The sequence below is a fragment of the Thalassophryne amazonica genome, chromosome 21, assembly GCF_902500255.1.
Source record: "Thalassophryne amazonica chromosome 21, fThaAma1.1, whole genome shotgun sequence".
Taxonomy (NCBI): Eukaryota; Metazoa; Chordata; class Actinopteri; order Batrachoidiformes; family Batrachoididae; genus Thalassophryne; species Thalassophryne amazonica.
The window spans coordinates 38933197-38961139 of record NC_047123.1 but is presented as its reverse complement, the minus strand read 5'-3'; the positions used below and the strand labels follow the sequence as shown (position 1 = coordinate 38961139).

The 27943-nt window shown below is 42.4% G+C and overlaps 2 protein-coding genes, 1 long non-coding RNA gene and 4 other non-coding genes across 7 annotated transcripts; 2 read left to right on the top strand and 5 right to left on the bottom strand.

The window, feature by feature from the left end:
• Nucleotides 1-206: 206 nt before the first annotated feature.
• On the bottom strand, nucleotides 207-13015 carry rps7 (ribosomal protein S7). Its single transcript, XM_034161724.1, has 7 exons — nucleotides 12964-13015; nucleotides 12232-12316; nucleotides 12023-12094; nucleotides 11457-11600; nucleotides 11002-11066; nucleotides 747-897; nucleotides 207-315 (listed from the first exon to the last, which is right to left on the bottom strand). Exons 2-7 carry the CDS (start codon nucleotides 12304-12306, stop codon nucleotides 238-240), a joined length of 585 nt encoding a protein of 194 aa, XP_034017615.1. The 5' UTR covers nucleotides 12307-12316; nucleotides 12964-13015; the 3' UTR covers nucleotides 207-237.
• On the bottom strand, nucleotides 455-671 carry LOC117503679. Its single transcript, XR_004558630.1, has one exon. It is a non-coding gene; the product is annotated as a small nucleolar RNA SNORA73 family (small nucleolar RNA).
• On the top strand, nucleotides 10618-24388 carry LOC117502662. The gene is made up of 3 exons (XR_004558375.1): nucleotides 10618-10701; nucleotides 11789-11970; nucleotides 24378-24388. It is a non-coding gene; the product is annotated as an uncharacterized LOC117502662 (long non-coding RNA).
• Nucleotides 10644-10858, bottom strand: LOC117503681. The gene has a single exon (XR_004558632.1). It is a non-coding gene; the product is annotated as a small nucleolar RNA SNORA73 family (small nucleolar RNA).
• On the bottom strand, nucleotides 11187-11403 carry LOC117503678. Its single transcript, XR_004558629.1, has one exon. It is a non-coding gene; the product is annotated as a small nucleolar RNA SNORA73 family (small nucleolar RNA).
• On the bottom strand, nucleotides 11733-11947 carry LOC117503680. The gene has a single exon (XR_004558631.1). It is a non-coding gene; the product is annotated as a small nucleolar RNA SNORA73 family (small nucleolar RNA).
• rnaseh1 (ribonuclease H1) lies at nucleotides 12424-18085 on the top strand. Its single transcript, XM_034161723.1, is given in 10 exon segments — nucleotides 12424-12521; nucleotides 13971-14069; nucleotides 15016-15065; nucleotides 15068-15139; nucleotides 15654-15839; nucleotides 16009-16108; nucleotides 16573-16627; nucleotides 16811-16895; nucleotides 17645-17769; nucleotides 17902-18085. Coding segments are annotated over 9 exon segments (843 nt in total). The 5' UTR covers nucleotides 12424-12521; nucleotides 13971-14004; the 3' UTR covers nucleotides 18007-18085.
• Nucleotides 24389-27943: the final 3555 nt, after the last annotated feature.

Genomic DNA, 27943 nt, shown 5'->3' with positions numbered 1-27943 from the left:
GCGCTTGCTATGCCCCGCTTAGTTACCCCCCATACTGTCAAAAAAAAATCCAGGTGAGAACTCGTTCAAGGTATTTACTCCCCCGAAGTCAGAATATCCAGGACCTCAGAAATGTTCATGTAAAAAGTTAAACCTCCTGACGGTCATCTGGTCAAAACATGATCCTGTAGCTGCCATTTTCTATTTTTTGAGAAACACAAACAGGCATAACAAACAAATTTATTCTGACATCTGGATTTACAGCTGGAATTCTGGGAATTCAAACACAACATCTTTGCCTGTGAGCTTCTTGTAGACTCCAGAGAACGTCTCCACCTGAAAACAAAAAAAAAAAAATTATCTTCAAAATGGGTCAAATGAAAAACAGCCAAAAACAATCTGACTCCGCCTCCAAAATAACTTTCGATTACAGGTCAAATCCAGACTTAAACATCTGAGAGGAGAAATGTCACCAATCTGTGCCCCGCATGGTTAAGCTCCCCAGTAAGGGCCCCAAAGGACTCTGGGAAGAGGTAGGAATATGCAGGACGCTCGCCCTCACCAGCCAGAAGCTGGGGGCGGAGCTTTCTGTCAGACGCCGTGGAACGGGACTGTACATCTCTGCTCAGAGCTACGCTCCCAAACGCCACCAGGACAGAGCCAGAGAGCTGCTCACTGGGTGTCCACGTCAGACAGGAAGTTTTATTTCAGCAACAGGAAGCTTTTAACTCTCCGCCTTCAGAAGGCAGAGCTTGCCATCGACTTACTTTGTGTTCCACGTTGTTCTGCTGTGCCTTGTCCAGATGGACTTTGATGAGCCGACTACTGTCTACTTTGACCCGGATCCTCTTACCGACAATCTCACTCGGGAACACCAGGTCCTCCAAGATGGCGTCGTGGACCGCGGTCAGAGTACGGCTGCGGGAGGAGTCACAAATCAACTAATGGCAGCAGGAAACAAACCTCCAGATGTTTGTAACTACAAAAACTTCAACAACAGAAGAATCATTCCAGACACCACAGCAACATAACGCTAGCACCGCTAATTAGCACAGAGCGAGCTAAAATACACTCAGATCTGTGCAATCAATTTACTTAACCTGAAGAATCAATCTAGTTATGTTTGAGTGATGTGTTGGAGCGTTCTTTTGTTTTTCATGATTCCATATTTTAGGCTGCAGTCAAACAACAGGGTTTCTGGTTCCGGAGCACAGCGGTGTTCTGCTGTATCTGTTAGCTGTTTGAACTGAGCTGTTTGAGTTCTTTGAATTAACAGTCTTTTTCAAGACTTTTTTACTTTTTTTTTTTTTTTTTTTTTTTTTTTTTTTTTTTTTTTACTTTTTCACCGTGCTCCAACGCCTAAAGAAGACCTCTAACGGTCGAAGCATCGCGACGGAGCTCTTTTATCAGCTAACCTTCATCAGCGTTGGCAAGCTTGCTAACGCTTTCGTTTTTATTTTTATTTTATTTTTTAGCACTGTTGTCGTGCTGCTCCACAGCCTGCCTAGTGGATTTTTATTTTATTTTTAGCACTGTTGTCGTGCGTTACCTGTGCTGCTCCACAGCCTGTCCAGTGGATTTTTATTTTATTTTAGCACTGTTGTCGTGCGTTACCTGTGCTGCTCCACAGCCTGTCCAGTGGATTTTTATTTTATTTTTAGCACTGTTGTCGTGCGTTACCTGTGCTGCTCTACAGCCTGTCCAGTGGATTTTTATTTTATTTTTTGCCACTGTTGTCGTGTGTTACCTGTGCTGCTCTACAGCCTGTTCAGTGGATTTTTATTTTATTTTTTGCCACTGTTGTCGTGTGTTACCTGTGCTGCTCTACAGCCTGTTCAGTGGATTTTTATTTTATTTTTTGCCACTGTTGTCGTGTGTTACCTGTGCTGCTCTACAGCCTGTTCAGTGGATTTTTATTTTATTTTTTGCCACTGTTGTCGTGCGTTACCTGTGCTGCTCTACAGCCTGTTCAGTGGATTTTTATTTTATTTTTTACCACTGTTGTCGTGCGTTACCTGTGCTGCTCTACAGCCTGTTCAGTGGATTTTTATTTTATTTTTTACCACTGTTGTCGTGCGTTACCTGTGCTGCTCTACAGCCTGTCCAGTGGATTTTTATTTTATTTTTAGCACTGTTGTCGTGCGTTACCTGTGCTGCTCCACAGCCTGTCCAGTGGATTTTTATTTTATTTTTAGCACTGTTGTCGTGCGTTACCTGTGCTGCTCCACAGCCTGTCCAGTGGATTTTTATTTTATTTTTAGCACTGTTGTCGTGCGTTACCTGTGCTGCTCTACAGCCTGTCCAGTGGATTTTTATTTTATTTTTTGCCACTGTTGTCGTGTGTTACCTGTGCTGCTCTACAGCCTGTTCAGTGGATTTTTATTTTATTTTTTGCCACTGTTGTCGTGTGTTACCTGTGCTGCTCTACAGCCTGTTCAGTGGATTTTTATTTTATTTTTTGCCACTGTTGTCGTGTGTTACCTGTGCTGCTCTACAGCCTGTTCAGTGGATTTTTATTTTATTTTTTGCCACTGTTGTCGTGCGTTACCTGTGCTGCTCTACAGCCTGTTCAGTGGATTTTTATTTTATTTTTTACCACTGTTGTCGTGCGTTACCTGTGCTGCTCTACAGCCTGTTCAGTGGATTTTTATTTTATTTTTTACCACTGTTGTCGTGCGTTACCTGTGCTGCTCTACAGCCTGTTCAGTGGATTTTTATTTTATTTTTTACCACTGTTGTCGTGTGTTACCTGTGCTGCTCTACAGCCTGTTCAGTGGATTTTTATTTTATTTTTTACCACTGTTGTCGTGCGTTACCTGTGCTGCTCTACAGCCTGTTCAGTGGATTTTTATTTTATTTTTTACCACTGTTGTCGTGCGTTACCTGTGCTGCTCTACAGCCTGTTCAGTGGATTTTTATTTTATTTTTTACCACTGTTGTCGTGCGTTGCCTGTGCTGCTCTACAGCCTGTTCAGTGGATTTTTATTTTATTTTTTACCACTGTTGTCGTGTGTTACCTGTGCTGCTCCACAGCCTGTTCAGTGGATTTTTATTTTATTTTTTACCACTGTTGTCGTGTGTTACCTGTGCTGCTCCACAGCCTGTACAGTGGATTTTTATTTTATTTTTTACCACTGTTGTCGTGTGTTACCTGTGCTGCTCCGCAGCCTGTCCAGTGGATTTTTATTTTTATATTTTTTTTTAAATTTATTTATTTTTTTTAGCACTGTTGTCGTGCGTTACCTGTGCTGCTCCACAGCCTGTCCAGTGGATTTTTATTTTATTTTTTACCACTGTTGTCGTGTGTTACCTGTGCTGCTCCACAGCCTGTCCAGTGGATTTTGATTTTGATTTTATTTTTTTGGGCGCTGTTGTCGTGCGTTACCTGTGCTGCTCCACAGCCTGTCCAGTGGATTTTTATTTAGCGCTGTTGTCGTGCGTTACCTGTGCTGCTCCACAGCCTGTCTAGTGGATTTTTATTTTGTTTTAGCACTGTTGTCGTGCGTTGCCTGTGCTGCTCCACAGCCTGTCCAGTGGATTTTTATTTTTATTTTATTTTTTAGCACTGTTGTTGTGCGTTACCTGTGCTGCTCCACAGCCTGTCTAGTGGATTTTTATTTTGTTTTAGCACTGTTGTCGTGCGTTACCTGTGCTGCTCCACAGCCTGTCTAGTGGATTTTTATTTTGTTTTAGCACTGTTGTTGTGCGTTACCTGTGCTGCTCCACAGCCTGTCTAGTGGATTTTTATTTTGTTTTAGCACTGTTGTCGTGCGTTACCTGTGCTGCTCCACAGCCTGTCTAGTGGATTTTTATTTTGTTTTAGCACTGTTGTTGTGCGTTACCTGTGCTGCTCCACAGCCTGTCTAGTGGATTTTTATTTTGTTTTAGCACTGTTGTCGTGCGTTACCTGTGCTGCTCCACAGCCTGTCTAGTGGATTTTTATTTTTATTTTATTTTTTAGCACTGTTGTTGTGCGTTACCTGTGCTGCTCCACAGCCTGTCCAGTGGATTTTTATTTTATTTTATTTTTTAGCACTGTTGTTGTGCGTTACCTGTGCTGCTCCACAGCCTGTCTAGTGGATTTTTATTTTATTTTAGCACTGTTGTCGTGCGTTACCTGTGCTGCTCCACAGCCTGTCTAGTTGATTTTTATTTTATTTTAGCACTGTTGTTGTGCGTTACCTGTGCTGCTCCACAGCCTGTCTAGTGGATTTTTATTTTATTTTGGCACTGTTGTCGTGCGTTACCTGTGCTGCTCCACAGCCTGTCTAGTGGATTTTTGTTTTGTTTTGGCGCTGTTGTCGTGCGTTACCTGTGCTGCTCCACAGCCTGTCCAGTGGATTTTTATTTTATTTTTAGCACTGTTGTCGTGCGTTACCTGTGCTGCTCTACAGCCTGTCCAGTGGATTTTTATTTTATTTTTTGCCACTGTTGTCGTGTGTTACCTGTGCTGCTCTACAGCCTGTTCAGTGGATTTTTATTTTATTTTTTGCCACTGTTGTCGTGTGTTACCTGTGCTGCTCTACAGCCTGTTCAGTGGATTTTTATTTTATTTTTTGCCACTGTTGTCGTGTGTTACCTGTGCTGCTCTACAGCCTGTTCAGTGGATTTTTATTTTATTTTTTGCCACTGTTGTCGTGCGTTACCTGTGCTGCTCTACAGCCTGTTCAGTGGATTTTTATTTTATTTTTTACCACTGTTGTCGTGCGTTACCTGTGCTGCTCTACAGCCTGTTCAGTGGATTTTTATTTTATTTTTTACCACTGTTGTCGTGCGTTACCTGTGCTGCTCTACAGCCTGTTCAGTGGATTTTTATTTTATTTTTTACCACTGTTGTCGTGCGTTACCTGTGCTGCTCTACAGCCTGTTCAGTGGATTTTTATTTTATTTTTACCACTGTTGTCGTGCGTTGCCTGTGCTGCTCTACAGCCTGTTCAGTGGATTTTTATTTTATTTTTTACCACTGTTGTCGTGTGTTACCTGTGCTGCTCCACAGCCTGTTCAGTGGATTTTTATTTTATTTTTTACCACTGTTGTCGTGTGTTACCTGTGCTGCTCCACAGCCTGTACAGTGGATTTTTATTTTATTTTTTACCACTGTTGTCGTGTGTTACCTGTGCTGCTCCGCAGCCTGTCCAGTGGATTTTTATTTTTATATTTTTTTTTAATTTATTTATTTATTTTTTTTAGCACTGTTGTCGTGCGTTACCTGTGCTGCTCCACAGCCTGTCCAGTGGATTTTTATTTTATTTTTTACCACTGTTGTCGTGTGTTACCTGTGCTGCTCCACAGCCTGTCCAGTGGATTTTGATTTTGATTTTATTTTTTTGGGCGCTGTTGTCGTGCGTTACCTGTGCTGCTCCACAGCCTGTCCAGTGGATTTTTATTTAGCGCTGTTGTCGTGCGTTACCTGTGCTGCTCCACAGCCTGTCTAGTGGATTTTATTTTGTTTTAGCACTGTTGTCGTGCGTTGCCTGTGCTGCTCCACAGCCTGTCCAGTGGATTTTTATTTTTATTTTATTTTTTAGCACTGTTGTTGTGCGTTACCTGTGCTGCTCCACAGCCTGTCTAGTGGATTTTTATTTTGTTTTAGCACTGTTGTCGTGCGTTACCTGTGCTGCTCCACAGCCTGTCTAGTGGATTTTTATTTTGTTTTAGCACTGTTGTTGTGCGTTACCTGTGCTGCTCCACAGCCTGTCTAGTGGATTTTTATTTTGTTTTAGCACTGTTGTCGTGCGTTACCTGTGCTGCTCCACAGCCTGTCTAGTGGATTTTTATTTTGTTTTAGCACTGTTGTTGTGCGTTACCTGTGCTGCTCCACAGCCTGTCTAGTGGATTTTTATTTTGTTTTAGCACTGTTGTCGTGCGTTACCTGTGCTGCTCCACAGCCTGTCTAGTGGATTTTTATTTTTATTTTATTTTTAGCACTGTTGTTGTGCGTTACCTGTGCTGCTCCACAGCCTGTCCAGTGGATTTTTATTTTTATTTTATTTTTTAGCACTGTTGTTGTGCGTTACCTGTGCTGCTCCACAGCCTGTCTAGTGGATTTTTATTTTATTTTAGCACTGTTGTCGTGCGTTACCTGTGCTGCTCCACAGCCTGTCTAGTTGATTTTTATTTTATTTTAGCACTGTTGTTGTGCGTTACCTGTGCTGCTCCACAGCCTGTCTAGTGGATTTTTATTTTATTTTGGCACTGTTGTCGTGCGTTACCTGTGCTGCTCCACAGCCTGTCTAGTGGATTTTTGTTTTGTTTTGGCGCTGTTGTCGTGCGTTGCCTGTGCTGCTCCACAGCCTGTCCAGTGGATTTTTATTTTTATTTTATTTTTTGGCACTGTTGTTGTGCGTTGCCTGTGCTGCTCCACAGCCTGTCTAGTGTCGGATTCCCTGTTTGGGAATCCGCTAGCTTAGCATAGCTACTAGCTCTTAGCCGTTTTAGCATGGCGGCTTCTCCTGTCTCTCCTGCACTTTTCTGCTCTGGGTGTGAAATGTTTAGTTATTCCTCGGCCTCTTTTAGCAGTAACGGTACTTGTAATAAGTGCAGCTTATTCGTAGCTTTGGAGGCCAGGCTGGGCGAATTGGAGGCTCGGCTCCGCACCGTGGAAAATTCTACAGCTAACCAGGCCCCTGTAGTCGGTGCGGACCAAGGTAGCTTAGCCGCCGTTAGTTCCCCCCTGGCAGACCCCGTGCAGTCGGGAAGGCAGGCTGACTGGGTGACTGTGAGGAGGAAGCGTAGCCCTAAACAGAAGCCCCGTGTACACCGTCAACCCGTTCACATCTCTAACCGTTTTTCCCCACTCGACGATACACTCGCCGAGGATCAAACTCTGGTTATTGGCGACTCTGTTTTGAGAAATGTGAAGTTAGCGACACCAGCAACCATTGTCAATTGTCTTCCGGGGGCCAGAGCAGGCGACATCGAAGGACATTTGAAATTGCTGGCTAAGGCTAAGCGTAAATTTGGTAAAATTGTAATTCACGTCGGCAGTAATGACACTCGGTTACGCCAATCGGAGGTCACTAAAATTAACATTGAATCGGTGTGTAACTTTGCAAAAACAATGTCGGACTCTGTTGTTTTCTCTGGGCCCCTCCCCAATCAGACCGGGAGTGACATGTTTAGCCGCATGTTCTCCTTGAATTGCTGGCTGTCTGAGTGGTGTCCAAAAAATGAGGTGGGCTTCATTGATAATTGGCAAAGCTTCTGGGGAAAACCTGGTCTTGTTAGGAGAGACGGCATCCATCCCACTTTAGAGGGAGCAGCTCTCATTTCTAGAAATCTGGCCAATTTTTTGGGATCCTCCAAACTGTGACTGTCTAGCGTTGGGACCAGGAGGCAGAGCTGTGGTCTTATACACCTCTCTGCAGCTTCTCTCCCCCTGCCATCCCCTCGTTGCCCCATCCCCATAGAGACGGTGCCTGCTCCCAGACCACCAATAACTAGCAAAAATCTATTTAAGCATAAAAATTCAAAAAGAAAAAATAATATAGCACCTTCAATTGCACCACAGACTAAAACAGTTAAATGTGGTCTATTAAACATTAGGTCTCTTTCTTCTAAGTCCCTGTTGGTAAATGATATAATAATTGATCAACGTATTGATTTATTCTGCCTAACAGAAACTTGGTTACAGCAGGATGAATATGTTAGTTTAAATGAGTCAACACCCCCGAGTCACACTAACTGTCAGAATGCTCGTAGCACGGGCCGGGGCGGAGGATTAGCAGCAATCTTCCATTCCAGCTTATTAATTAATCAAAAACCTAGACAGAGCTTTAATTCATTTGAAAGCTTGTATCTTAGTCTTGTCCATCCAAATTGGAAGTCCCAAAAACCAGTTTTATTTGTTATTATCTATCGTCCACCTGGTCGTTACTGTGAGTTTCTCTGTGAATTTTCAGACCTTTTGTCTGACTTAGTGCTTAGCTCAGATAAGATAATTATAGTGGGCGACTTTAACATCCACACAGATGCTGAGAATGACAGCCTCAACACTGCATTTAATCTATTATTAGACTCTATCGGCTTTGCTCAAAAAGTAAATGAGTCCACCCACCACTTTAATCATATTTTGGATCTTGTTCTGACTTATGGTATGGAAATAGAAGACTTAACAGTATTCCCTGAAAACTCCCTTTTGTCTGATCATTTTTTAATAACATTTACATTTACCCTGATGGACTACCCTGCAGTGGGGAATAAGTTTCATTACACTAGAAGTCTTTCAGAAAGCGCTGTAACTAGGTTTAAGGATATGATTCCTTCTTTATGTTCTCTAATGTCATATACCAACACAGAGCGGAGTAGCTACCTAAACTCTGTAAGGGAGTTAGAGTATCTTGTCAATAGTTTTACATCCTCATTGAAGACAACTTTGGATGCTGTAGCTCCTCTGAAAAAGAGAGCTTTGAATCGGAAGTGTCTGACTCCGTGGTATAACTCACAAACTCGTAGCTTAAAGCAGATAACCCGTAAGTTGGAGAGGAAATGGCGTCTCACTAATTTAGAAGATCTTCACTTAGCCTGGAAAAAGAGTTTGTTGCTCTATAAGAAAGCCCTTCGTGAAGCTAGGACATCTTTCTACTCATCACTAATTGAAGAAAATAAGAACAACCCCAGGTTTCTTTTCAGCACTGTAGCCAGGCTGACAAAGAGTCAGAGCTCTATTGAGCTGAGTATTCCATTAACTTTAACTAGTAATGACTTCATGACTTTCTTTGCTAACAAAATTTTGACTATTAGAGAAAAAATTACTCATAACCATCCCAAAGATGTATCGTTATCTTTGGCTGCTTTCAGTGATGCCGGTATTTGGTTAGACTCTTTCTCTCCGATTGTTCTGTCTGAGTTATTTTCATTAGTTACTTCATCCAAACCATCAACATGCTTATTAGACCCCATTCCTGCCAGGCTACTCAAGGAAGTCCTACCATTATTTAATGCTTCAATCTTAAATATGATCAATCTATCTTTGTTAGTTGGTTATGTACCACAGGCCTTTAAGGTGGCAGTAATTAAACCATTACTTAAAAAGCCATCACTTGACCCAGCTATCTTAGCTAATTATAGGCCAATCTCCAACCTTCCTTTTCTCTCAAAGATTCTTGAGAGGGTAGTTGTAAAACAGCTAACTGATCACCTGCAGAGGAATGGTCTATTTGAAGAGTTTCAGTCAGGTTTTAGAATTCATCATAGTACAGAAACAGCATTAGTGAAGGTTACAAATGATCTTCTTATGGCTTCGGACAGTGGACTTATCTCTGTGCTTGTTCTGTTGGACCTCAGTGCTGCTTTTGATACTGTTGACCATAAAATTTTATTACAGAGATTAGAGCATGTCATAGGTATTAAAGGCATTGCGCTGCGGTGGTTTGAATCATATTTGTCTAATAGATTACAGTTTGTTCATGTAAATGGGGAATCTTCTTCACAGACTAAAGTTAATTATGGAGTTCCACAAGGTTCTGTGCTAGGACCAATTTTATTCACTTTATACATGCTTCCCTTGGGCAGTATTATTAGACGGTATTGCTTAAATTTTCATTGTTACGCAGATGATACCCAGCTTTATCTATCCATGAAGCCAGAGGATACTCACCAACTAGCTAAACTGCAGGATTGTCTTACAGACATAAAGACATGGATGACCTCTAATTTCCTGCTTTTAAACTCAGATAAAACTGAAGTTATTGTACTTGGCCCCACAAATCTTAGAAGCATGGTGTCTAACCAGATCGTTACTCTGGATGGCATTTCCCTGATCTCTGGTAATACTGTGAGAAATCTTGGAGTTATTTTTGATCAGGATATGTCATTCAAAGCGCATATTAAACAAATATGTAGGACTGCCTTTTTGCATTTACGCAATATCTCTAAAATCAGAAAGGTCTTGTCTCAGAGTGATGCTGAAAAACTAATTCATGCATTTGTTTCCTCTAGGCTGGACTATTGTAATTCATTATTATCAGGTTGTCCTAAAAGTTCCCTAAAAAGCCTTCAGTTGGTTCAGAATGCTGCAGCTAGAGTACTGACGGGGACTAGCAGGAGAGAGCATATCTCACCCGTGTTGGCCTCCCTTCATTGGCTTCCTGTTAATGCTAGAATAGAATTTAAAATTCTTCTTCTTACTTATAAGGTTTTGAATAATCAGGTCCCATCTTATCTTAGGGACCTCATAGTACCATATTACCCCATTAGAGCGCTTCGCTCTCAGACTGCGGGCTTACTTGTAGTTCCTAGGGTTTGTAAGAGTAGAATGGGAGGCAGAGCCTTCAGCTTTCAGGCTCCTCTCCTGTGGAACCAGCTCCCAATTCAGATCAGGGAGACAGATACCCTCTCTACTTTTAAGATTAGGCTTAAAACTTTCCTTTTCGCTAAGGCTTATAGTTAGGGCTGGATCGGGTGACCCTGGACCATCCCTTGGTTATGTTGCTTTAGACGTAGACTGTGTTTCATAATTATTGTATGGCCTTGCCTTGCAATGTGGAGCGCCTTGGGGCAACTGTTTGTTGTGATTTGGCGCTATACAAGAAAAAAGTTGATTGATTGATTGAATGTGTCAGATATGCTTTAACTGCAGGGAGTAAAATGTTTGGCCCCGCCCATTAACAGCTTATAGTCTGTCGTGTTGGTGTAATTTTTTTTTTTTTGTCGCACTGCATTCTGTTTGTGTCCTGCATGGTTAAGCGCCCCAGTAATGGCCCCAAAGGACTCTGGGAAGAGGTAGGAATATGCAGGATGCCCATCCTCGCCGGCCAGCAGCCGGGGACGGAACTTTCTATCCGACATTGTGGAACGGGACTGTATGTCTCGGCTCAGAGCTACGCTCCCAAACGCCACCAGGACAGAGCCAGAGAGCAACTCTGGGTGTCCACATCGGAAAAAAAGGCCAATATCACAATTTAGACAAAACTGCACCAACACAGATGCCCATTTAAGACAGGAAAAATGGACACGCCTCTAGTGTCCCTTTCTGTGGGTGGAATAAAAGATGTACTGGACCTTTGATGAGAACCATCTCACCTTCTGGGACGCTTCTGCTTATTCTTTCTGCGACTTTTCCTGGTGGGTTTGGGCAGAATTCTCCTCTGAAAGTCACACAAGCACATCAGGTCAGTGTTCAAGTCCAAATGACAAACATCTCAATAACACTCAGGAGTCAACTGGATCAGGACCAGACTGACATAAACCGACAACACCCACAGATATACTGTGTCCTGCATGGTTAAGCTCCCCAGTAACAGCCCCAAAGGACTCTGGGAAGAGGTAGGAATATGCAGGATACTCATCCTCACCAGCTAGGAGCCGGGGACGAAGCTTTCTGTCCGACGGCGTGGAACGGGACTGTACGTCTCGGCTCGGAGCTACGCTCCCAAACACCACCAGGACAGAGCCAGAGAGCAGCTCACTGGATGTCCACGTCGGATAAAGAAACCACGCAGGGGGACATCAGCACTCGTTTGACAGAATGTCCTCACCTGTGCAATGAAGACCACGTGTTTGCCACTGAACTTCTTCTCCAGCTCCCTCACCAGCCGCACCTGAATCTTCTGGAAGGACTTCAGCTGAGGAACAGGAACGAAGATGATGATGGCTTTCCGGTTGCCACCAACCTCGATTTCCTGAAACAGTCAATACGTTCAAAAATGAACATCACCAAAACAAGACAAGCACTGTGGCTGTGTCCTGAAGTCACAGTGGACAAGAAGCTCAGATGTTTGCTGTACTTCTGATGACCAAAACTGATAACTACAACATGTGTCCTGCATGGTCTCGCTCCCCAGTAATGGCCCCAAAGGACTCTGGGAAGACGTAGGAATATGCAGGACGCTCATCCTCACCGGTCAGGAACCGGGGACGGAGCTTTCTATCCGACATCGTGGAATGGGATTATACGTCTTGGCTCAGAGCTACGCTCCCAAACGCCACCAGGACAGAGCCAGAGAGCAACTCTGGGTGTCCACGTCGGATCAGAAGGCAGAGTCACATTTTGTCCTCAGCACATTCACCTGTCAGGGACAGTCTGATGGAAACGTGTTCCCACCTTTGCTGCAGTGATGTTCAGCTCCCTCAGCTGAGCCTTCAGGTCAGAGTTCATCTCCAACTCCAGCAGAGCCTGAAGGGGCAAAGAAAAAAAAAAAAATTAACACTTCACACTTAAAGACTCCACGATGCTTCCACAAATGTTCATACTCAAGTCTTTGCAGCACAACTATGATTTCATATATATGAATATAAATTAACTTTTCTTACCTGGGAGATCCCAGACTCAAACTCGTCTGGTTTTTCTCCATTAGGTTTCACTATTTTGGCGCTGGTACTGAACATGGCCTTTTGTCTGGGAAAGAAAAAAAAAAAAATCAAACGCACATTCAGAATTACAGATTTTTAACAGAATTATTCCTTAATTTTAACTCTTCACAGCTGTAACTGATTAAAAATAACAGGAAACCGGCGTTAAGAAGTTCAACGAGCTGCTGCTGGAACCACGAACAGAGAAGGGATTTCAGACAAAAGCCACAAACCTCACGGAACATCTGAAGGTAAAGAAAATAAAGTCTCGAAACTGTTAAAAGTCGTGATCTTAAAGACGAGCGTTTTGCAGGTGAGGCTAGTTAGCATCGAGCTAACGAACGCTGATTTTCACTTATGTTTTCTTGCGGGATTGGCAGTGGTCGGTACCGGCAGTATGTTTTCTGTCTGGACGTACTCTTTAATCGAGCTTAACGTATTCGTGAAGTTTCTTTTTGTGGTCGCTGTGTGAACACATGCACGGCCTGCTAGCTACCGCTTCGTACCCCCACCGACACTGCATTTACTACGCCGTATTATGACTCTTATTTTAACCATCCGTCGCCCCAGACCTCCTAATCTTAAACATCAATAGTTAAGCTTGCTTTACCGTGTGAATATTCAATAATATGCCTCCATCAAAGTCAATTTTAAGACAGACTCAGACGTCCACCGTGAAATAGTACAACTAACCTTACTTTACGACGGCCAAGGAAGAGGCCGGATTATCGCGAGAGCCGTATTAATCGAATGTGAACGGGGTGTTACTATCGCGAGAGCGAGGCTTTTTTTGTCATCTTTATATATATTTATGCAATGTACAAATGCTTTCGAACGGAATTATTTGCAAAACACCAAAATTAATATAAAAGCACGTCATTCACAAATAATTCACATAAATATAAATCTGAATAAGCTTAATCGTTTGTTGAGGGAATGCTTTATTTCGGAGTCGTGATGCACAATGACATTACAAAAAAAAAAAAAATAAAACATCTTCAACCGCTGGTAAATTTTAATTTTTGAAAGTAATCCTGTTTTGCATGGTTAAAAGGCACGTTATGTAAAAGCAAGTATACATTTGAATAAAATTTTAGTCCAACTTGACGTCATTGTTTTCCAGGACCTTATTGTTGTTGTTTATTATTAATAAACCTTTATTTAACTAGATTAAAAAAAAACATTGCGTTCGAGAGTGACTTGGCTAAGAAAGGCAGCAACAGATTACATATTAGACAAAACAAACACTGTTCATAGGATTTCTGTTGTCGGTTTTTTTTTTAGATAGAACGGAAACTGTTCCAAAATAAAATATTTTGGTTTTAACTAAATAAATAAATAATGCTCTTTCACAGTTGACGATACGAACAGCGCCCCTCCGGAAGTGGCGGTCAGTGCCGGAGCTACAAAAACCTCAGGGCTATGCCATATTTTTTTCTGTATTCCTGATTTCTTGCTAATTTGTGTCAAGTTTAAAAGAAATTATATTCGGACACTAATTCAGAAGACTTGAGCCCAAGGTTTTGACAAGTTCTGTGTTTTCAGAGTATTTTTGTAAGGAGCTAGCAGCTAACTAGCTTGTCGTTGTGTTCAGTTTAATAATGACATGTAGTTTAATTTGACTTTAGGATGTCAGCCGCCTCGGTTTCGCTGCTTCTTTTGGTTTAATGAGTCATGTTAAGACTTGTTGGTTTTTTCAGTGCGGTTCGGACTGTTTGCAGCGCTGCAGAAAGTATGGCTAAAGGAACGTTCTTCTACGCGGTGAGGAAAGGAATCAAACCAGGAGTCTACAAGACGTGGTGAGAGACAGTTTAAAACTTAACAAGACCTCAGTTATATCTTAACATGTTTTAGTCGGACTGATTTATATCTCAGCTTGTGATAGTTTGCACTAATGCTGAAAAGTGACTTTTCTTCCTGTTCTGACTCACCAAACTCCATAAAGATATGTGGTATTTAAAAGTTAATTCAAATATTTGCCAAATATTAAACCATTTAAAAAAATGTTTTTAGCTTTTTCAAATCAAAATCATGTAATCTTGATTTGCACAGGGACACTACACAAGCAAGTCTTTGTTAAATGTTTTATTTATTTAACCCAACATAAAAGGGTTGGACTGAAAGGCGCATGAGCTGAAAATCTGCAGGAGTGCAGGAGACCTGAAAAAAACAAAACCCTGCTATTTCATTGTATTACCTTACTAAGCCATATATACTGATGGGGGAGTGTAAAGATGATTTCCAACCAGCCGTAGCTGATCCACAAATGAATTCTGCCTTCCAGAACAGCTCTTACATAATCATCTACCTGCTTCTGCATGTACAGAAGGGCTGGCTTGTCATTCCTACATTCATATTGTTATATTTAATAAGAGCCAGGGGGCCAAAATATCATCATCAGAGTGTGCAGGATGCCTGGGGTGGGGGCGGTGAGCGGGGGACCAACTGCTGTGGTTCTGATTACTTGTATTTTAGAAATCACTGTTGTGGCATAGTAATGTAATACAGCAAAATAACAACCACCACAACATACCAGCTTTCTTTTTTTTTTTCCTTCAGGTCTCCTGCACCTTTCAGTCCAGCCGCCATAAAACAGTGACTCTGGGATTACCATTATTATGCAGTTACTAGTCTGAGGGGTACAGAGCTACAAAATTTCTGTTCCTCTGTAAGTTTTTATGTTTCTTAGATTAGGGTCTGTTCAGTTCTTTTTACTATTTCATTCGTGCCATTTTTGTGATTTAGGGATGAATGTAAAAACCAGGTAGACAAATTCCCATGTGCCTCCTATAAGAAGTTGCTTCAGAGAAAGATGCCTGGGCGTTTGTCAGAGGAGTCCAGCCGTCCGCAGTTCCAGAGGTGACAGAAGGTGATCTTATGTACTTTTAAACAGTTTATTTTTTAAATCTGGGCCACTCCCCCAAAACAGAAAAGTCTCTGATGATTGCTTAGCTGTATGATTTCTTTCTGTGTGTTTCTTTGTTGTGCTTCTGTTTTATTTATACTGATATTGTTCATATGGTCACCTCACTGAGTCTGGTCTGCTTATGTTTTTTGTTTGTTTTGTTTTTTTCCCTGTAATCAAAACAACACCCGAAGGAGTTTTTCCTTCCCAGTGTTGTCAGTGTGTGTGCTCAAGCGGTAGGTACGGTTAAAAATTTACTTGTGTGCAGCAGCTTGAGGCGACTTATGATTTGGTCTATGAGGGTTGTCCAAAAAATTGATGGTCAAATATTAATAGATTTAAAAAAACAAGTATTGGATGAGGTACTCATTTGCAATGGTATTGATATTAACAGTGTGGTCTTTTTCTCCTAGATCTAAGAAGCCACAGTTTCAGTTGAGGTTTTTCCCCTACAATGAGACTGTTTGTGTTCTTCCAGGAGTGCAGAGTGATGGGTCCTCGTATAGTCTACTTCCTAAGCGAGGCCCAGAGCCTCTGGAGTACATCCCTATTGGTCAGAAGAGGTGTCACTCAGGCGAGGAGGTGGAGTCAGTCCCCAAACGAGTCAAACTGTCAGACTGCAGCAGCTTATCATCAGAAGCCACAGATGGATTCACATACATGGGTGAGACGCAGAACACACGAGGTGTGGATCCTGAAATGGCACAGACCGGGACGTGGGACTGAAGAGTCTTTACTCTGCCGGCTACAGGACGGGCAACACCAGAACTCACACCCCCACAGGTGGATGCTGTCTTTGTTGCTGTCACTCAGGGCTTTTCTTCATCCTCCAGGTGACGCTGTGGTTGTTTTTACTGATGGCTGCTGCTCGGCTAACGGACGGCGCGGCGCCCGAGCTGGCATCGGCGTGTATTGGGGCCACAATAACCCGCTGTGAGGAAACGCACATTTTAAAATGTTACACAGATCCAGAAACTTCTTTTTCTGTAACTGAAGTTTATATATGTGCAGAGTAAAAACAGTCAGATCTGATTGATTTCAGCAGCTGGAGCCTGCAACATGTTAGTGTCTATTCAAACAGTAGGTGCCGGTAAATCCCCTCATTCCACAAATCTGTGAGAGGTTGATTATTTTCTGGTTTTGAAATGCGAGTGCACACACCTTGAAAATTGTGACAGGATGCTCTTCAATCAAATATTGATTATGAACATATATAAAGGAAGTAAAAGCAATGATTTAGATCTCACCAAAAGAAAACATTTTATCTACAGAACGGGCAGAGTGGCATGTGTTTAAACTTTTATATGAAATGAGATCTGAGATTACTTCCAGTGCAGGGAAACAAATCCTCCTTTTGGTGCAAAAGATGGATCTGAATTATCTCATATTTTCTGCAGAAATGTTTCCGAGCGGCTGCCAGGACGACAAACCAACCAGAGGGCGGAGCTCCAGGTAAGCGTGTCAGTCTGTTTTTAAATACCAGCCCACGCCTCGGTGACAAAAAAGAGGATGTAGAGTTTTGATTTTCCTCCTGTATGAACAGTTTTATGTTGTATTAAAATCCTTGGGTGTGGTCTTAGTTTTGTGTTGCTGAAGTTGTTGTGTGATAAAAGGTTGCGTCTTTGTGTGCGCCAGGCTGCCTGCAGAGCTCTGGAACAAGCCAAAGAAAAGAACATCAAGAAGCTGGTTCTTTACACAGACAGCAAGTTCACCATCAACGGTGAGTTCAGGTTCCTCAACAAAAGGAGGGAAAATAATTCAGTGTCTGGCTGGAGGTGAGAGGTTCTGTGGTGAACCGTTCAAACCAAAAACACTCCGTGAAAACATTTAACCTGAATCTGCTGACGGCTGTTTTCTTCTCTGCTACCTTAAAGTTTAAGATTGTAGCACAGCTCACAGCCTCTTTGGAGGTGTGGCCAAACATCTGTCAAACAACACGGGCACATTTCACACCCCCATGTGTGTGGCAGGGGGTGTTAGTCTGAATGTCCAAATATCACACTGTGGTTCACCTTTAGCGGCGACAGTTTACCAACTTTTGTCTCTAAGTAAATAAACAAAATGCTAAAACGGAGGAGGCGTGGCTGTCCACCTGCCGCAGCTGACTGAGAGGAAGAAGCCACAGACATGGTTTAATTTTTCTTCTTGAACATCAGCCTTCAGAAACTTCATCTGTTGTTGGCGGTGGAGGGAAGCCCAACGCTGGTAAGCTTCAGCACTCTTGTGGTTCTTCACAGTGACGGTCACCTACAATAGTCTTAACAATCTAGTTAAATATGGCACCATAGCTACTTAACACCACCTTCTGGGGTAGATAGGGGTGACGTTAAACCGCTTAAATCGATCAGCTACATCGCTGTATGTGTCCAACTTCATCAGCTTCAGAATAACTGAACATAGACTTCAAGTGACGAAGTTATTCCAGATCAGTCCAGAAGTCTGCAGGAATCATGTCTGTGTTTCCTGCAGGTGTGACCAAGTGGGTAAAGAACTGGAAAGTCAACAACTGGAGGCTGAAGTCTGGAGGTCCAGTCACCAACAAAGAAGACTTTGTGAAGCTGGACCAGCTGAACACAGAGGTTGATGTTGTCTGGGTAAATACTGACGCCCTCAGTGAAATATTTAATGATGGGTTTTTCTGGAGAAAATGAAGATGTTGTGATTTCTGTACTATTTATTTTTTTTAGTTTGACACAGTTTGGGAACTCTTCCTCTTCTTTGTGTAGTTGCACATTCCGGGTCACTCCGGCTACAAAGGTAACGAGGAGGCGGACCGACTGTCCAGAGAAGGAGCCGCGCAGCCTTCACAGGATGAAGGAAGTTTGGACTGAGGGGCGGCAGCAGCTGATGTTTGTGCTTGTCATGTTTTCCTTTGTGTTTCTGCTTTGAATAAAGTTCAGCTTTCTCTTAGTAGGTTTAATGATTAAACTGATTTTCATTTGATTTTGGAGAAAAGCTTCAGTCAGACAGGGTAGAACCATTAAACTGGATTTGAAGAAAGAGGGCGGAGCCAATAAAACAGGATCTGCATCCGAAATGGAGGCAAAGTGCACAGCAAACTTTAACTAACTTTGGGCACGACGACAGCTGCACTGGTCTGCTCAGGTGAAGTCTATATTATGTCCTCTGTGGACGGACTCGAGACCAATGAAAAGTGGATCACAATGGTGCAGAACTGAATCGTTGTACAGGATTGTGAATAACATTCAGTGCAGGCTGTGGAAGGGGGTGTGGCTAACTCACACTGTTGAGCACCTGAACAATCAGAACACCAGACTTACAGTTGGAAAGTTGCAGGATGTTCCCTTCATTGCCTAATTGAGTTTGTCTCTTTGGGGTTAATCCAGCTGAGTGTCTTTGTTGTTTTGCTTCGTGATGTCATAGAAAGTGACAGGATGCAAGCTCTATAGATGGTTTACATTGGCCACCAAACATTTTATGTTAAGATGCTAAATTTACAGTGCAGCTGTCTTAAAGACGTAACGATCACAACTGTGTAAACCAGAGGTCTCAAACTGGTTCCAGAAAGGGCTTAACTGATTCCATCTGCTCAAAGTATGGTAATCAGTGAAATCACATGGTGCAGTGGGTGGTTGCAAAGAAAACCTGCATCCTCTCGGCCCTGTCCGGAATCAGTTTGAGACCTCTGATGTAAACGGATTCAAAAATGCACATGGACACAAAGTAAAACTGTAATGATGCCGTCTGTGACCTATTACAAATGGTAAAGAAAATCCAGTGATGTCTATAGCAATGGAATAAAAAAAACAAATGCTGATGGTTGTGTGTTAATGTGTGCATGCACCAGATAAATGTAAATATGGCTTTAAATCTCCCCTCATTCAAATGTGTCTGTATGTACAGACCTAAATCTACATCTGAAGTCTGTATTGGTCCAGGATGAGGAAACCAGATCCAAAGAGGACAGACTGTTCATGAAAGGCCTCTGTTTTACATTTTGCTTAAATTTCTTTTCACATTTATATTTGCCCTGTTTTGGCCTCATACTCACTTTACTAATCTCACTCTCCTCTGGTTGTTCTGGTGTTTGCGGTATCATCTTTAGGCCAACTTCACACATCTGCTCTTATTTATAATTATTTTCACACGTCTGCTCTTATTTACATTTTCTCAAGCGCCTGCAGTTTGCATACTGAACCTGAGTTCGATCAGAAGCATCTGTTTCTGAAAACGTGGAATCAGTTAGAGAACGGTGACAGAAGAGAAGATAGATGACGAGGAGGAGAAAACTGGTGAAAGGAGTGAAACTAGTAGGAAATAAACGCAACATGAGTACTACTTTATATAAATATGTGCGTGTGATACCAATGATGGGCCAGCAGGAGGTACTGCAGGTCATTGTTGGACATAAAACACGTAATGAGCACGATTTGTAAATGTTTTTTTTGTTTGTTTTTTTTAATCCAGTAAGGCTGCGAGAATATTTTGCAGATCAGCTCAAAATAAATAAATTGGGTTTGTTCTGTGTTTTCCTGCTGCACATGTGAACTGTAAGAATTTGCTGCACGTTATAAAGAAGTGGCTGTAAATGTGGGTTTCTTGTTGAAATCACCATTGTTAAAAAAAAAAAAAAAGTTATGCAAATTATGGGTTGAGTTCACAGGGTCAATAAGTGGAATAGTTTTGACTGCAGTGAATGTCCAAAGTAAAGGTCAATAAGGTTAATGTTTATTGGATTCTGTGATATTTAACATATGTGACTCTGACAGATTGTACAAATGATTCCTTTTCAAAAATCCTATTACCTCGACCAATTATGATAACCTTTATTTCACCAGATAAAAAAGCCTATTGAAATCGAAACCTCTTTTACAGGGGTGAGCAGGCCAAGAAATGCAGCAGCACAGCTCATAATAAACAGGTTAATAACATTAAAACAAATAAAATACAAGCAGTTTACAGATGAAACAATCAACTTGGTCATAGTCACAAAATATAAGTTAAAACTACCTAAATAATCATTTGCATCATCTACGGTGGGTGGGGGGGGCAGCATGTGTTCAGGTTGGGGATGGATGGATACTTTTTGTACCCGTGTGGAAATCTAACCTGGACTCCATAAAGTAGACCCATCAACCCGCATGTGGGCACACAGACCAGTAAACATCTGACTTTGAGCAGGTCGTTGTCATTATAACACATAAACGAGAGCAATCAGAGATTTCTGACATCCGCCAGTCTGCATCCAGATCACCTCCAAAAGTCACTGGAGTCTTCCATACCCTAATATGTATCTGTGGTGAAAATTTAGTCAAAATCTGTGCAGTAGGTTTGACGTAATCCTGCTAACAGACAGACAAATAAATGCAGGTGATTTTATTGCATCCTTGACGTAATGAATGTTAGGAAAATAGCTGCGGTATTGATCAGTTTGTGGTTCTGTAGTCCAGTATGGGTTCAGTAACCTCTGTATGACTGAATATTCTTGAATTCTGAGTAATATCATGAGTTCGATGCAGATAAAGTCTGTAAGTGTGCTGGTTTTGTGCGTCTCTGTATCCACCACACTACAGAACTGCCCCAGGTCCTGGATGCCAACCACCCAGGTAGACAACCGGTCCATCACCATCTCTGTAAAGTAACCATGTGCCTGCTCCAGCCAGGGGAAATGTGGGCGTGTCCTTGACCTTCAGTCTCTGGGGTCCTCAGCACTGAACCACTTGTGTCCTGGATTATGTCCAGAGAAACTCCCCACATGGACTAAATGTGGTGTCTGATGTTCCTTCACAGTGTCAGTGATCCTCCTCATCTGAGTCTCACTAAATAACCCTTCAATTGGCACATTTGATCCTCCACAGAGACCTGGTACCAGAGACATCCAGTCATGGCCTTAGGACACTGATCCAAGTCTGACAACCAGACAGTAAGACAGGAGCATCACCAAACACCTCTGACCTTTTAATTTCTTATTTTAATTTAACCTTATTTAACCATGTTAGTCCTGTTAAGATCAAGATTTCTTTTTCAAGGGAGACCTGGACAATTATAAAGTTTACAGTCCACCTAACCTGCATGCCTTTAAATATGGGAGGAAGCCGCAGCACCTGGAGGAAACCCATGCAGTCACGGGGAGAACATGCAGACTCCACACAGAAAGGCCACAGTGGGAATCAAATCCATTACCTTCTTGTTGTGAAGCAACAGTGCTAACCCCTGAGCCACATGCTGCCTTTAACTGCATGTCTCCATAAGAGCTTCCCATCATCTCTGGATGTCAAAGGTCAAGACCCCAGGTGGCTCCAGTCAGGTTGTTGAGTGGAGAAGTAGCTGGTCTGCCAATATGGAGACCTGGGTTTGAGTTCTACTCATCTGTGTCCTTGGACAAGACATGTGACCTACACAGTATCAATCCCCCCAGCTGTACTGGTCTTGGCTGGGGAAATAAATGTGAGGCATCACTGTAAAGCCCTTTGAGCATCTGCTGCATGGAAAAGCTCTACAAAAAAGAGACATGGAGGTCCCTGCAGAGAGGACTCATTCCTCATTTGGTTTTGATTGCAGTTAGTTGTGGTGGACAGTGGACCCATAAAGTAAGAGAAGCTGTGCCTCTGTCTGGACCTGAGTCTGCACAGAGACATGCTCCTCCCCTGGTACTGATTCTTTGCAAACTTGTCTCCACACCGCTCTTCTTTACTTTTCACCTCGTCTCTGGCAAACAAGACAATAATGGCAATCTTTTGTTTCTGTGGAGAGAAACAGAAAAAGAGACACCAGAAGCCCCCCCCCCCCCATCCTGCTGCAGCCACTCGATCAGTTGGTGTCGATGTTGGAATCAGCAGGACAGAAGGTTTCTCACTCCGACCTCAATCGCTGCCTTGTGGCGAGCGTGGGGCGCCGTGACCCTGCCGCAGGCAGCCCAGCCTGAGAGCGTGCGCCTCTTGGAGGTCAGAGGTCACCTCGCAGCAGCTTCACCTCCTCACTGGCTGAGCCTTGTTAGCACTTCTCCTCCTCCTCCTCAGCAGAATGCGCTCTGGCATCAGTCCGCCACTGCCCTGCTGGAGGGGAGGAAGACCAGCAAAACTAGAGAAAACTTAACAAAGCAGACATGAGAAGCATCCTGCTCACACTTCACTCTGAGGCATTTGTTAATTTTTGGACCAGCAGCTTCTTAAAATAAACCACAATGTTCTGCTGGGGTTGAAGAACTCCCTGACATCGCAAGCCGTCTGACACCGAGCGGGGCTGTTAGCTAAAGTGCTCGCAGTGCTGATGGCGAAGAAAGAAAACTTCATGCAGATATTCAGCTGTCTGAATATAAGCCCACAGTGCACCAGAGTTGGAGCCGAGTTGCTAAACCTCAAGTCCAAGTGGACGAGCTGTGGAATCTAAGATGTAGTTGTGTGACCTTACGTGCTCTGAAGTCTAACTGAAGGGAAATGTTCCAAAAATCACTTTTTCTCTTCGAACCCATCTCTGGTTTGAGATGCAGCCTGCAAAAAATTGGACATGAATCGTGCCATTACAAAGGAAGGGTGGAGTGAGACGACTTCCTGTCCACAGTGGGGTTTGTTTTCAGAAGTTCCCCTCAAGGTCATGAGGTTGACTTTGTCTGTTTAATTTGGTCAAATCATCCCAGTCAACAGGTCTTTTTTAATTGAGGAATTTGTCTCAAATGGTTGTTGACAGGTTGGCGGTTTGAGACTTGGAGCTGGATTTAGGTGACGTCACACCCTCTGTGGGGAGCAGGTCGCTCAGTGGGATAAGGATTTGGGCTTCCGATATGCAGTCCTAGATTCAGTTAGTGGTCACGCTGCCTGAGAGCAGAGGGTCTGCAAGTTTGTCTTTGAAAATGTTCAGGTTTGTCTTTTTGTGTTGTCAGCTTAGAAATCCTCAAAGCCTTCAGTGTGATGGGACGGAGTTCTGCTGGAACAGACACGCTAAGATCAAAGAACACTCTGGAGTCCAGATCATAGAAAAAATTAAAAACCTTTAAAAAAATAATAATTGTGTAAGGAGAACATTTTTGACATTTTCTCTCTCTCTGAACTCCACCATGTTGTCCATCATTGTGACTCAGTGTTTGTTTTTTACCATCTTGTGGATCCAGGTCTGGGCTTGTGTTCTCCAAAACTGAATGAAACTCATCTCTGTTTGTCTCTTACAATTGAATGTTTTCATGAGAGGATGCTGTCATGTGTGAGATCTGTTTTTATCCTTTGGGCTTCACGTCACCATGTGGTCAGTCGGTCAGTTGACGTTTCGCTTGTGAGTGACATCACTTCAGTTGTCCCGGCCCAAGTGTCACCAAACCTGGTGTACGCATTTTGCATAGTGACCTCAAGAGGCTGGTTGACATTTGGGTCAAAGGTCAAGGTCACTGGAGAAAACTTTGTAAAAACCAATAACTTCTTTGTGAATTGTCTGATTGTCACCAAACTTGGTAAACCTGTTACGCTTGGTGACCCCAAGAAGCTGATTGGTTTCTAGGGACAAAAGATTAAAATCACTGACCTGCACTTTGGAAAAGTCTTCTGCAGAAAAGCACCATTGGTTAGTGCAGACAGTGAGCTCGTTTAACACCTGTGAGTAGTGTGGTGTATGTGTGAGGATTTGTTTGTTTGTGTGTCTTCCATCCATGTGAATAATAAAAAAACAAAACAAAACTAAGTTTTAAACCAAACATACAATGACTGAAGGTTTGCCAAGAACAGAGATTTTATTTTGAGAAAATTCAGTTAAGTCAAGGTCACAAGGTCAACATTTGTGACCTTGAGGACACTGAGTGTGGCTGTTACCATGATCTGGTAAAGATTCTCCTTCTGGTCACATGACAAACTCAGGGGCATATCTGTTTAACTCACTTTGTGGATTAAAGGTGGTTAATGATTTAATGTTGAGCTGATCAGATGTTGAACATATGTGAGTGTGTGTGTTTGTGTGGAAGCGTGAGGACGGCCTTCATGTTGACGTATCAAAGTGCAGAATCAGCAGCTTTTTGTCTGAATTAACATAAAAGCTTTTAAAATGGTTCAAATTCCAGAGAAAAATCTGCAGACGTTCAGTGTTTCACCTCTTCACCAAACGTGACTCCAAAGCTGCTTTTAATTGCTGCTTGCAGTGTTTGAACTTGGCTCTTCCTCCGCCGCCACCCGCCATCCTCATTATGAGAAGAGGTGAATTGTGGGTAGAATCTGTGGGTGGTTGGACAGCCTGCTGTGAGCGCTGATGTTTGTGAAGGCAGGGGACAGGAAGGAGATGAGCGAGGGGATGGACATGATGGAATGAAAGATGAGGGAGAAGAAAAGGAAGAGAGGATAAAAGGCAGCGAGGAGAGAGTGTGAGGAAACCAGAAAGAGGAAGCTGACAGAAAGTCGGCAGCTTGAATGTTGAGTAGTTAAGTGAACCAGGACCAAGAGACACCACAAAACCAATGGAGTGATGGATGTGAAAAAGAGACAGAAATGGATCAAAGTGGAATGAGAAATAACGTTTGATTTTTTTTTTTTTTTTTTTTAAGTGGCGATGTGGCTGGTGGACCGCTGTTAAAAACATGAAATATATCCTGGACTCACTTCTGTCACGTGACTTCTGGAAGTATTAACTTGTGCAGTTATTAGCGACCATGCTAACTAGCAAGACAAGGCCAGTTAAAACGATAGCTCACTGTTTGCTTTCTCTGCTGGCTTTGTTAATTAGCACGTAGTCTTAAAAACAGGCCTCTGGAGCTCATTTACAATTAAAACACATTTTTACCCCCTCTGAAGAGGTAACAATTTTCACTGTCTGTCTGAGTTTTAGCGGGATAACTCCAAAAATAATGATCAGATTTCAATGGAATTTGGTGAGCAGAAGAAATGGTAAATGGACTGCATTTATATAGCGCGGTTTACAATAACGCCTCACATGCACACCGATGTCAGGGTGCTTCCATACGAGGTACTCACTACACGGCAGCAACTAGGGGATTAAGGACCTTGCCCAAGGGCCCTTAGTGATTTTCCGGTCAGGCTGGGATTTGAACCGAGGCTCCTCTGGTCTCAAGCCCAATGCCTAAGCACTAGACCATCACCTCCCCTAAAAGATAGATGATGTTCTGGGGATTAAGTGAGGAGGTGATCCGGGATTTGGATCTGGGCCTTGGTGGAGGTATGGCTCTTTGGTGTCTTCTGGTTTGATCACATGGTGTCAGGCACCTGTTTTTGTTGGATCACTTCAGCTTGTAGTTTGACACACATTAGTTCTGACAGAACCTGTAAGATGTCGGTTCTGGTCTCACAGGTTCTGTTCCTCTGTACTCCTGGGGTTCACCTTGCTGTCATGTGACTGTCATGAGAGTCGGTGTGATGTAGAACTACTGCCTCAGGTTTGACACAATGGTCGAGGTGGTTGTGGAATGTGCCTCCTTTGGAGGATCTGAGGTATAGATGCTGCCGCTGGGGTCCACACTACTGAACCCGTTCCCATGGCAATGTGGCCCTGGATACCCGGTGGAAAATGGATGCTTAGGATGGATGAATGTGTAAATGAAGGCAGAGAAGCTGAGTGTGGTGCTGGTTCCTTTGCTGCGGTCTGTAGAACTGGGGCACGGTGCTGCTGGGAGCTGCCTGCTGGCTCTTAAAATGCTGCTCAGGTCTGCAGCAGGCTGACATCCAGACAGCCTGAAAACTCGCACATATCCACCCTCAGCAGCCGACGTCTTTATCCGCAAGCCAACGCCGCGTCTGAAAAACAGCCACTGCATCACACTCTCAGGACGAGCTGCTGATCAGGGCTGGTGGAGAAATACTGGCTAAAAATATCACTTTCCACTGATTACACGGAGTGGAAGTCAATCCTCTGGAGTGCGCCACAGGCCAACGAGCGTCTGCGTGTTTCTGCATAAATTAGCTGCTTTCTGGCTCATTTCTTCACTCATCATCAGACAGCTTCAGGGGAATCTGGTCCTTGTCTGTAATACAGTTCACACTGACATGAGGAATAAAGATTATGTGGGTTTGCTGTTAATTACTGTCTGCAGCTGGGTTTTTTTTTTCCTTTTTATTTGCAGAGTCATCAGGAGGAACACACACACACAAAACCTATTTTCTATATAACATGCAGTTATCACCTTGTGCTTTATTTCCAGTTTCCTTACATTGACTGTTTTGGGGTGAGTTGGATTCATAAATATTTGTACAATTTTTATGTATTTATTTGTTATTTCAGCTGTTTATCACACCTAAATTAATTGGATGATATTTGTATCAAAAATCAGATGAATATTGATGGAATTGCAGTAATTTCTTTGCAACAGTTGAAACTGGATGATAGGTAATGTGTTTGTCAATATTTACTATGTCCTGCCTTTCGTCTGTCGTAGGATTACTGCGATATTATGATGTTTAATGGTAGTAAATCCTGAAAATGCCTAGAATCAGTATCCAGATCCTAAAGCATTGACCCATTCTGAACCCCTGTTTTTCGAAAGGTTTCCTGTGAATTGAAATAGGTTTGGTGTTGTATGTGTGGTCACAAACACATGGAACTGATCTCCATTCATTCCCTGAGAGGTGGAACACTGCATTTGATCACAAAGAAAAATAAGACTCACAATATATCAGAAAACCACAGAAGAGGACTTTCTTTTGGTTGATTATGCTCATGTATAGCTGTCGTGAATTATTTCACCACAGACAGCGGCATCTTTATCTGGGCTGTGATTCTGTGTTCAATGAAATTATCATCATACTCAAGAACCAACTCATCTTCATGTGGACATCAGCTCCCCAAAAGTCAGACAATCTGCAGTGAAAACAACAAAGCAACTGTGAGCGAATTGGATTAACTTGGGAAAATTTCAGATGGCAACAGGTCAGGGTGGGTTTATATATATATCAGTAGTTTGAATTAGCTTGTTTGTTACTTACAGAAACTAGTTTTCCCAACTGAAAATAATAAAACAAACACTGATTTTCCCACAAGCTTCTTAATGTATGGAACAAGTTACATGATAACAAATCCTACTTGTGAGATGGTCATAATATGAAATGTCAAGTGTTTATGGATCACTAAGTTGGTTTATGAGATGCAAAATCACATTTTGAGATAGTGAGATTGATGTGTAATTGAGATTATGAACTGTGTTTATGAGATGCGGTGGTCCAACATAATCCATTATGAGATATTAATCCATGATTATGCTACAAATCAACATTCTGGGAGTAAACATAATTTAAAAAATAGTCTTAATAACCTTCTTTGTATAGTGCTCTGAAGTCAGATGTTTCAAAGTGCTTTTAATAAATGAACACACAAGAAAAAAATTAAAGAGCTGAAAAGTGCCTGTGTTTCTAAATTATAATTTGTTTTAGACTCTACATCATTACAATTTAGCAAGATGACCAATATGATTGTTTTTTTTTTATATATATATATATATCTTATTTGTTATTAATGTTCTCATGATGATGTTAATCTGACCATTATGACGTGTGCTGCTGCCTTTCTTGGCCAGGTCACACTTGTAAAAGAGGTTTTGATCTCAGTGAGCTTCTGTCTGGTTAAATAAAGGTTATAATTATTATTATTATCATGAATCCATCTATAACAGAGTTAAAATGTCCAAACACAAACCAGAATGCAGAGTAACGTGTCCTCTTCACACTTTCCAGTGACCTTTCTCTTTGATCAGGGTCATATTTTAATAATAATAATTTTGCCTCAAAAGAAAAGTGGTTTTAAATTTCTGTCTTCTGGATTGGAGTCAGTATGGGACCACTTCTGGGACTTGCTATCCAAAGAGCAGAGTTGTGGTGTTTTGGATCCTCA